The sequence below is a fragment of the Belonocnema kinseyi genome, chromosome 10 (genome assembly GCF_010883055.1).
Source record: "Belonocnema kinseyi isolate 2016_QV_RU_SX_M_011 chromosome 10, B_treatae_v1, whole genome shotgun sequence".
NCBI lineage: Eukaryota > Metazoa > Arthropoda > Insecta > Hymenoptera > Cynipidae > Belonocnema > Belonocnema kinseyi.
In genome coordinates, this window is record NC_046666.1 from 73763410 (window position 1) to 73774948 (window position 11539).

General features: G+C 32.6%; 1 protein-coding gene across 1 annotated transcript; it reads left to right on the forward strand.

Moving 5' to 3' along the window:
* Positions 1 to 1115: 1115 nt before the first annotated feature.
* LOC117181710 (protein sister of odd and bowel) lies at positions 1116 to 6080 on the forward strand. The gene is made up of 2 exons (XM_033374647.1): positions 1116 to 2265; positions 5040 to 6080. The coding sequence occupies exons 1-2, from the start codon at positions 1328 to 1330 to the stop codon at positions 5383 to 5385; spliced, it is 1284 nt and encodes a 427-aa protein (XP_033230538.1). The 5' UTR covers positions 1116 to 1327; the 3' UTR covers positions 5386 to 6080.
* The last annotated feature ends 5459 nt before the right edge of the window (positions 6081 to 11539 follow it).

Below are 11539 nucleotides of genomic sequence, written 5' to 3' on the forward strand. Positions count from 1 at the left end.
TTATTATAAATAGTTCTAAATTGGCTGGGCCAATTCTGTCCAAGAAGTACATGCTTTTCTATCATTCTTTTAAAAATTGATCTTTTCCTATTCCTTTTTAGACTAATCTAAGGTAGTCATTGACTCATTGCGTGGGAGTTAATTTTCAAAAAGAAGAACGGACAGACATGGACGTACGTTTGGAAACAAGAGGAGTATTAACAAATTTCAAGTAGGAATGGGAATGGATGGAATTATTTGAAATGTGAATATGATAAATAGGAAGAGCATAAAAGGGGATTTAAAATTATACAAACTTGAAAAGAGGAATATGATACGAAAATGATAGAAAAAGATTATCATTATTATAACTAGGATAGAACAGAACCTACTTATTGAAGAACATCAAGAGTGCACTTTATTCTAAAAATAGATCGAAAGATATAGAAATTTTCAAAACATAAGCAGGATAAAGAGGAATAGGGAAAAAAGGAATAAATTTGTCGTAAAAGAAGATAACCATTCCAAGAATGTAAATTAAATTTACTCTAGTAAAAGTTTAATAACATTGCCAAAATTTCTATTGGTCCATCATCATATTATCAATTGGGTCTCTATTGTTTCCTGATTCTCTCACCTGTCCCTTCAGCATAATATGATCCACCTCTCGTTTCTGGGCTCACTTCATGAAATTCGTTTAACTCTCACAAATTCTACATTCGGCAGAACCACAATTTCTCTATATTCTTTCTCCGAACTGTTACTTCATCCTCTTCCACCCCACCTGACCCCCCTCTACTTCCCCTTTTCCGGGTTAGTTTTTGGTCCTCTGCATTACCAGCCTCATAAATCAGGCCCGCAGTGGAATATCGATTGGGCCCGTATTCTTAAGGACGGCTCGTGTGATAGCGTGCGCGCACGCTTATGAATATGCCGGGGGCCCCCTCTCGTATACCGTATACTCCCCCGCAGATCTCGTGGGCGCGTGTGCGTTACCAAGCCATGAAGCGCCTGGCCCAGCTGTATACGTGAAGGGGGCGATCAGGCCCTGCAAACTAAGATACCTGTCGCTAGGTGGCTCCACCAGCAGCGCCCAGCAGCGGTCTGCTCGAGCAGTCGCGAAGGCGCCTTCGCAACGCGAGCACCTCACGCCTTCGTCCTGAAGATGCGACCGGACGACGGTCACGCGCCCCTTTATCTGTGATCTTCTCAACTACCCTGCACGACCTTGATCGTGATCGACCAATGTGAGACTAGAGGTGCGGGTCGCGAGATCTCGTGTGGTGATTTGTTGGAGTGCAGCTGCCCCAGTGCAGCTGTTTGAAAACTACCCTCAACTGGAGGAAGGATGCAGCAGCAGAATCAGCGGGAGATGACGGCTACAACGACGGCCTCAGCGCCCTCAGGCGACCTTCATGAAACAGTTTCCTCAACGGACACCAGCTCAATGGAAGGTTCCAGCCTCTCAAACTTGACTCTGCAAAGCGTTCTTCAAAGCGTACAGACCTACATGACGCTGCAAAGGCTCCACGTTAGTGGAGCAACGAATGTTTCATCAACATCCTCAATTTCGACCTTAGGACTTCAAGGAGCGCTTCTTGCGACCCTTCAGAGGGTAGCGCTTCTACCTCCAGGACATGCTGCTGCTGCAGCGTTTAATCTTCAGGCGCTGGATGCTTATTTGACTCTGCATCGTCTTCATGTCAGTGGTGCTGCAGCGACGGTGTCCTCTTCTTCACCGATTTCAACCCTCACAGGACCTAGTCGATGCTCGATGACCTTGGGGGGTAATTTATCCTTGAACTCTGCCTCTTTGACAAATTTCAAGACTGATTTAGGGGTGGATGTTCTCACGGCTACTTCCTTAGATGAGGATGATGGATCTCATCTCGATTTTGTGACTGATCCGGAAGAGGATCTGGCTCTTCTGGAAGAGGAGGACGCGATTTTAAGGGAAAATTTGGCGTCTTCTTCAACTGCGAATCATGACGTTCTTCTGCAGAGGATCGCTGAAGGACATCAGATAATTCTGCCGACGGGGAACACTGGACAGTCGGTGCAAAATTCGTCGTTACAGGCGACCTCAACTTCTTCGGACAATAATTTGCAGAGAAATTGTAGGGCTGCGAGACCCAAGAAACAGTTTATTTGTAAATTTTGCAATCGACAGTTTACTAAGAGCTATAATTTGCTGATTCATGAGAGAACACATACGGATGAGAGGCCATACTCTTGCGATATTTGCGGAAAGGCATTCCGTCGGCAGGATCACCTCAGAGACCACAGGTAGGATTGGAGGATTTTATAAATTATCTTTGGTTTAATTATAGGTTTTAAGTAGAATTTATGACTTCCCTTAATTTTTCGGTTTCAATTCATTCTTTTCATTCGATTATAAAATTTGTTGTTCAGTTTATGGTTTTAACAGATGTTTTTTAAGATTAGGTGAACGTGGAGCTTTAATTTTGTTTTCACTTAGTTAGTTTTCATTTTAGTTTTAGTGACTGAATTTTGCTCATGGTTTTTGAAATTTGTAATGAGTTCCTGAACAGATGGCTTTCTGAGATTTGTATGTAGACGATTTGTTTGGCGTGGGGTTTGATTTAATTTGGTAAATTCCAGTTTATAATTGGAAATGAATCAATAATTGTCATTCTTCCTTCATTTTTTAATTCTGTATTAATAAATTTGAAACGTGGGTCGCTTGATTTTCATTCGTCGGTAATGAGGCATTTTTGCGTTAAAGCTCAGCATGATCCGTGAAGAAATGACTCATAAACGTCTTTGAACCTTTATTATCGTTTAAAGCTTGAGTATTTGGTCCTTTTGACACTGGTAAAAGATTTAAGTCTGTGGAGTTTATTACCACTTTTTTGACATAATCTTGTGGACCTAAATTAACTGTATTCTTTTTTATTAACTTAAACCTGTTCTTTTGAAATGAAACTTCACTTCGAATACCGATATTTACGAAATAATATATACAATAGCATATGAACAAAATTCCAATAATTTTTTTATGATTTAAATTAATTGAAATTAATAATAATTAATAAGAAATGCTACCTTAAATTGGATTTAACCAAAATTTATAAGGAAATATATTTAGGTATTAAAATAGATTGAATGTATTTGAAATAAAAATATTTGGGAATTTTATCTGATTTACACAAAGATATCCTTTCTTTTCTTCTTTCTGAGAAATTGTTGAGGGAAACTTGGCTGTGTTGCAAAGTTTATTTATTATAATTATAAATACACACACACACACACATATATATGTGCAAACAAACGTGACATTTCATAAATGTAATATAATTAAAAAAATTAAAGAAAATTTTTCTCGATCAAGTAAAATTTATTAGAGCATTATTTACAAAAAATGGAGGCATTACAATAAGTTGTTATTTTGAGGAACTTTATTATACCATAGTCATTTAAATTTTTTTCAGTTTTTCCGCAACGTGACCACATTCTGAGAAATCTATTAGAATTTAAGGGGCTTTAATCTTTTTATCGTAATTTGACATGTTTATGGTTTATGATAACAAATATTAATTAAATATAAACATTTAAAATTATGAAAAATATTAATAATTCCCCTGACTATTTCTTATATGTACCATAATGATTCATTTGAAATATTTGCAACTTAAAATAATGTCAGCTCTCTTGAATTAGTTTTTGATCAATTTTCTATTATTCCGAATCATTCAGAAGCAATAGTCTATGAAAATAAACATTAAAAAAGTTTGGAAAAATAAAACTTCAAGAAGATAATAAATCTTAAAACTACAGATTTGGAGGCGTCATTCTGAGGGACAAGATTTAGTAACCGACATTCACTCTTGACTTCCGTGCCTACTCAGGATAATTTAAGTTCGTTCAGATAAAAAATTTCGCGCATAAAAATGAGAAAACAAGTTTACTATCTGACACGATCCGCCACAAAACTTGGTAATTTCAAGATTCATCTGTAAAGCCACTAGGACTGGAAATTTATGTATTGACTATTAAAATAATTTTCTAAAGTTACATTCTTTATGTCTCAATAAATTTCTACTGAATGTATATAGAATTGTTAATTATTTATGCTTATCTAAAATTCTAAACAAAGGAAAAAGAAAGTTGTAGCAAATTTTGATTAATATATACTTCCTTAATTCTCCAGTGGGAAGCAGTTTTATAACAATTAGGCTGTTAGTTAAAAGTTACATAAATCATGTGTTATGATCGCTTTAATCACAATCAGACATTAATCAATTAGCCTACAATTTCAGTGAAGCTGGGAAGATTGAGAAATATTCTTGCTATAGTATGAAATATTGAGATTTTAAAAATGGAAAATTATATTCTGTGAGATAAAATGAATTTTTAAATAATGTGGTGGCACAAGATATTTTTATAATTGAATACTTATTTGTGTTGATTTATTAGCATTTCTGTTAGAAACAATGGTTCACTATGTAAATTTTTTTCAGAATAAATATTCTCAGATCATATTTCAATTCTTGTTTTATTATTTACAACGAATGCTTTCCGAGGTTTTTCATAATTAAAATTTGTATAGTTTATAATGTTTTATGACATTATAGTAGCCATATAGATTTACTGTAAGATGTCGCTGTTTACTGTTTGTAGTTTTTATTTATTTCTTCACAGTTTTGTGCTTAATCTACGAACAATACTTATAACAATCTGGAAATTTACTTCTACATAACAATAACATAAAAAAGTAATGCAAATAATTAATAAATGTGCAAATTATCGTCTCCAAAGTTTCTGTTGTTTATAATATAAATAATTTTCTTTAATTTCTTATAGAAATGCGGAAATAAAAATATTCGCAAAGATTTATATTTCTTACTTAATCAGCTGACGCGCCTATTCACCTGTCTGCAAAAGAATAATTTAGGCATTTTTTTGCAACAGTTTGTAAGCTTAAAATACTAATGTTTATACGAATTAAACATTTTAAAGTAATTAGCGTAGAGATTAATATTATTAATTGAAATAAACTGAATTAAATAAAAAACAAAACTGCTTTCTTTTGTTCATAGGTACATTCACAGTAAGGAGAAACCCTTCAAATGTGCAGAATGCGGCAAAGGATTTTGCCAGAGCAGAACTTTAGCAGTCCACAAAATACTCCACATGGAAGAATCACCTCACAAGTGTCCAGTTTGCGATAGAAGTTTCAATCAAAGAAGCAATTTAAAGACTCATTTATTAACTCATACTGATATTAAGCCCTACCACTGCGCCTCTTGTGGAAAAGTTTTTCGCAGAAATTGCGACCTGAGAAGGCATTCTTTGACACATAATTTGGGGGTGGCGGGGTCGCCATCGTCGCCTAGGATTTCCGTACCTGGATCCAGCACCGCCGTTCTACAAGAGACTTCTTAGAATTCGCTTTTTCACGGAAAAATTAACTTTCATTTTGAAAAGTCGAGAACTAAAATGGTTTAACTAAATAAAATCTCTTAACATAATTGATTTTTTGACTAGGGTGACTAATTTCTTATTTATCCTACTCTTAAGTTCACTGGAAAATCTCGGTAGGATTCCAGTAAAGATTATTCAGTTCATTTGATAGCAATATTTTTTGCGAGAGGTGATAAATTGCTCAACCTAATTGAGAAATCGGTTGAATTTTTTTTGACTAATTAGCTTAGTGGTTGATTTTTCAAAATTTTTTTCAGTGTTATCGGTCTCTAACTTGCTCACTCTTTCGAGTCTTTCACAATCACTCATTCGCGTCGTAATTAGCGCGTAAGTAAATAAGTTCGAATCTCTTTTAATTATAGGCTCGTGCGATAGATGTGTTATATAATTATTATACATATAGATATATATATTTTACGTGTGTATTGACGGGAGGGAGAGAGAGAGTAAGAGAGTAAGATTGTTAAGTGGTAGGAAAGACAATGAGTGTACTATGATGATAAGCGCGTCTGTGTTGTGTAAGTGTAAAATAAATTTGTATTATTATTTTTTATCTGAGTGTATATGTTTTTTCTTTTATTTGTAAGTATAAGAAGCGATTTTTCGATATTGGTGATTTGCTTGAAGTCTGAGACTATAAAAACGGAACTATAAGATTATTTTTATTACGAGTGTTTTATATGAAAACTTTTGAGAGAATAAATAATTATTGTAAAACAAAGTCAAGGTGTGTAATTATCTAATCTAATTGTTATTCGTTCTAAATAGTATTTTTCTTTTTGTCTTCCTGATTAATTTTAATTTTCCTACTCCCAGAACTAATTTCTCGAAGAAAATTAGATTGTAAAGCAAAATATACAAAATGCAAATTTAAAAAAATTTTCATATCGTTTAGAAACAATGTAAATTCTCTGCCAAATATGAAATTGTGCAGAGCATATAATTAATGTAAAACAAATTCGGCGCACGCACATTTTTAATTTTTGCTTTATGTTTCGTGATTCCACTTTTTAAAGATTAGTTTTTCGAAGAGTGCTAATGAATTTTGAATATACTGCCATTTCTAAAGATTTATTTATTAGAAATATCATTTACTTATTTCCCTGAATTAAGTCACATTGCGCAATATTTCAGTATTTAAAATTTATAGTTTTTCTGACAATTCTCGGATTTTAAAATAAATATTCCATTTTTATTGTTAATTGAAGGCTATGCACTCTTTTAGATTCAAGGGTTAGGAAAATGAATTAAATTGATTCACCGAAAATTAGGTGACCGGGCGGTGATTACGTAACTTTCCATTTTAATTGCACTTCTACTTTTTCTAAATTTACGTTATTTGTCTTCTATTTGAAATTGTAATTGTCACAATAATTTTAAAAAAAGCAACCAACGTCTATTTCTAATAAGTGGAAATGAAAGTCAAAAATTTACATAATCGCCTCCCGTAAAATAAATATTTTCGATGAACCCAGAAGTTTTCAAGAAAGAAAAAAATGGGAAAATTCGACCATTTGAACCCAAATGACCCAAATGTTTTAAGATTAAATAAACTAGCCGATTTCAATAATACTCATTACAGCGGAATTTTGTTGGAACTTGGAGCTGTCTTTTGTTTGTTTCTGGTCACAAATTCCAGACCAAAAATAAAAAATCTACATTTTTTATTCGAATGTCCCAATTTGTTTGAAAATGTTTAATACTGCCTGATTTTTATCTAATTCAATACTAAAATGTGTTGGGGTTCCTGATTATAAGTTTCGGAACAAAGTTTAAAACAGTGTCCTTTTTTTATCCAAATTGTTGGAAAAGAAAAAAACTGGCTGATTTTCATGTAAGTAGAACTAGAGGTATCCTAAAAACTGCGTTGTTTTGAGTTTTGTGGAAATTTGATAATTTATTGAAGTTTTGAAAAATGTAGCCTATGTTTGGATAAATTTTTTTTTAAGTCGAGCCTAAATTTGTTATCAGAAACCCCAAAAAAGCCTAGCTCAGAGTTTCATGGAAATCAGTCAATTTTTTAAAAATGTAGGGTTATTTGGATCAAAATCTTTTTTTAAATTTTGATCTAACATTTATAATCAGAAAATCGAAAATCCTCTAGTTTTAAGTTTCGTGTAAATCAGCTAATTTATTGCATTTTCCACAAAGGGCCACATATATATTATTAAATATTTTACAAATTTCACTTACAAATTTCACTGTAATGATCAAACATCTTAATATTTTTAATGTTTAGCTTAAATAAATATCAGAAATCAGACAACTGTCCTGGTTCTGAATCTCCTAGAAATCTGATAATTCATTGGATTTTCCAAAAATTTGGATAACAGATATCAAAATTTTAATTTTGGTCACAAGTTTATGATCAGAAGTTTCCAAGAACCTGTTAGTTCTGAGTTTCACATAAATGCGTCACTTTCTTTAATTTTCCAGAAAGTTAGGCTCTTGGGATAAAAAATGAGATATTTGTTGATTTTAAGCTACAGTTTTTATTCAGAAACTTTAAAACATCCCCAGTAATAATTTTGACAGAAATCCGTCAGTTTGAAAAATTTGGGACTTCTGGATTGAAAATTTTACATTTATCTCATTTTCTTCCAATTCACTCCATTTGTATATAAACTTTCGAGTTTAAAAATATTGTCTTTAAATTTGTGCTCAGAAAAATGGGAAACCTCTAGTAATGTGTTTGTTGAAAATCTTGCTGACATAAACTTTCTTTCCAACAATTAAAATCTTGACCAATCTCAAACGTTAGAGTCGAAACTTTTGAGAATTCGATACTGTTCGAGTCATCAAACACAAACACAAATCGAAAAAAAACTTGAACTCGACTCGAAACCTAATAAGCTCAACACAAGTCGTTCGAACATCGAGTTTCAATTTTTTTGCATATCCCTAATTAAAATGATAAAAAAAAATCTATCATAGAAATACATAAACATTAGGTTGGTCTAAACATTCGATTTTTGGTCATCGATCCCCTTCAATTTGTTCGTTTTCCGTAGAAGGGAATTTCCCATTTTTTAAATCGATGAAAATTAACCTTTACCCTAGGATTTTGAAATTAACATGAGATTTTAAATGGTAAAAGCTCGGTTTTTGAAAGAAAAGTTAAACGGAATTATTGGTTATCATCTTTATGTTAATTAATGTTTATCTATATCTTAAGAAATGATTAAGGAATAACTTTCACATAATAACTTTTAATTTTTTTACAGTAAATCGTGAAAAGTTACTATTTTTCATGATAAATTATACACTTTATGAATTTCAAGGATTATATATTCGCGAAAAATTATTATTTTTGGAAGTTACTGCCGCAGGTAAAGAAAAGAGTGATATTTTTTATGAAAGACAGTTTGCAATTATATAAACAACTAATATACCTTGGCCCTTTTCATGTAAAAGATGGAAAAAATTCTACTCAAATAAAAAAAGTTGTTCAAACAATTAGGGCATGAGTTATGGAATAAGAAAATATTTAATAATAAGCGACATAGTGTTACAGATTAAAAAAGACAAGAAATTTCTCCACCTTTTCTTTGGAAAGGAGCAAATTAATGATTATGAATTGTTTAAATAATCGAAAAACTGTCGTTCGCAAGAAATATCACTCTTAACATTCACTGAGTATACCTCATTAATTCCACAAAATAGTAACTTCTCAAGATTTACAGGGAAAAACAGTTTTTAAACAATTAAAAATTGTGTCAATCACAAATGGTCTTTACCAAAAATATTACTCTTAGCATCCATAACTGCGTTATTTATTCCAGAAAGTAGTAACTTTTCAAGATTTACAGAATAAAAAACGTGTTTAAGTAAGTGTCAAATATCGTTAAAAATACATTACTCTGAACATTTTTTAATTATGTCATCAATTTTAGAAAAATACATGTTAAGATTTGTAGGGGAAAATATTGAAAACAAATAAAAGTTGTTCAAATAATTACCGAATATCTTAAACGAGAAATATTCTTGACATTTATCAACTGCATAATTTATCGCAAAAATATAAACTTTTCACGATTTAGAAGTGAAGAAAAATGATTTTAACAAATAATACTTATTAAAACAATTAAAAATTATCCAAACCCACAAAAAGTTTTTTTTTAGTCTTGGATGCCATTATGATATTCCTATGTATTTTTTCCCGCTGAAACCCTTTAACCCGTTTATATGCATAAACCGTTTTATGTGCAACCCGTTCAACCCCTACACGTCTGGAATTTGACATAACCTAAAAAACACCCGATAAACCACTAAAACCGCAAAAATGATATACTCTGTACCATTTTCACACACCTTCCTTTAATCTAGCAACCCTATAATCTTATTGCTCCATAATCCCCTTACCTCGTAATCATAAAACGCCATAACCTCAAAATCCCGAAAACTTATTCGGAAGAAAAATCTTGGTTGGGAAAACAGGACAATTTCGTGAGTGTTTCTTGTGCGACATACTCTCTTAATCTAAATTGATGAAATTTCACTGATTCAAATAGCTTGAAATGGGTCACAGCTAATCAGTGAAAGAACCACTTTTGAGTGTTGGCAGCACTGCATCATGTCAAATTAGCAATCATAATAAAATAATATTTTAGTACATTCAATCAAAGGATCATAGTAAAAACTTAAAACCCATAAATATGATCAAATATTAAGAAAGGTGAAAAGTTCGATGCTTTTAAATGACATACAACTTCACATATTACTTTAATTTCAAGATTGGACTCTCATGTACAAACCCATTAAGTAAGTACTTCCTATACAAGTTAGAGTGTATTTATCCCGCAGTAAATTCAGCAGAGTTACAGCCCGAAAATTAAAAAATTTAATTCATTAAGGAATTCTTCTCGCTATTTAAGTAAAAGAGTAACAACAACGCTTAACTAACTACTATTTCAATCAGTGAATTTTTCACTGATTCATATTTAGAGAGTAGTCATGGGCAAGTAGCTCTATAACCCCGAAATCCCATAATACAATAACCTCAAAACCACAAAATCATAAGAGTTACGTGAGTGAAGTTATGAATTAAGGTCTACTTCATTACTATTTTTTGAAACCCCTCTCAGAGTCTCTGATACCTCAGTATGTTTGTAGTGATGTAGTCCAATATATTTTTGCAATATTTATGGAATTGAATTCTTTCGTGGTAGATTGACAATTCTTGAACAAACAACCACTACTCCTACTACTACCACTACTACTACTAAAACCAGCACTACTTTTCGCGATTGCAATCGTAAAAATCTCTACCATTTTTTCTGGGTTCCCGCCAAACAGATGGACTAACAAATTTTTTTTGCAGCATGCTCTTTATGTCGGTTCAACATTGATTTTCAAGCATAGCAGATCATTTTGGGCAACCAAAAATAGTTTCCTTGGATCATCTGACACCCAAAGCAGTGCTGATATATTTGACACAGGTTTTGAGTGAAGTTTTAAAAACTTTTCATAATCTTAAAATCACCGCACACGCATCAGCGCCTATCGCCGTTTCCAATACATTCATGTTCATTTTCTCCCAAACGCGATCGTGTTTTGAAAATTTCGACACTGCTTCCTTAGAAGAAGTATCACCATCTCCAGTGTTTTTTAAGATAGCAAGATTTCAAATTCCAGAAAAAATTGGTAGATCTTTTTACGATTGCAATCGTGAAAAGTGGTAGTGGTGGTAGTAGAAGTACAACTAGTGCTAAAAGTAGTAGTAGTGGTTGTTTGCTCAAAAATTGTTAAACTACCATGAAAGAATTTAATTCCATAAATATTGCAAAAAAGAGATTGGTACTGAGGTAAGCATACTGGGGTACCAGAGGCGTCTTAGAGGGGTTTAGAAAAATAGTAATGAAGTAGACCTTGATTCATGACTTCACTCACGTTACTCTTATTTCGGGGTTTTGAGGTTATGTTGTTATGGGGTTTCAGGGTTATACAGCTACTTACCCATGACTATGTTGCACAATAAAAACTCATGAAATTTTTATTTTACCTGAAAAAACATTCTTATCCTGAATGAAGTTACGGGATTTTGAAGTTATGGGGTTTTATTATTACGAAGTAAGGGGATTATGAAGCCATGAGGTTATAGGATTACCAGACTAAG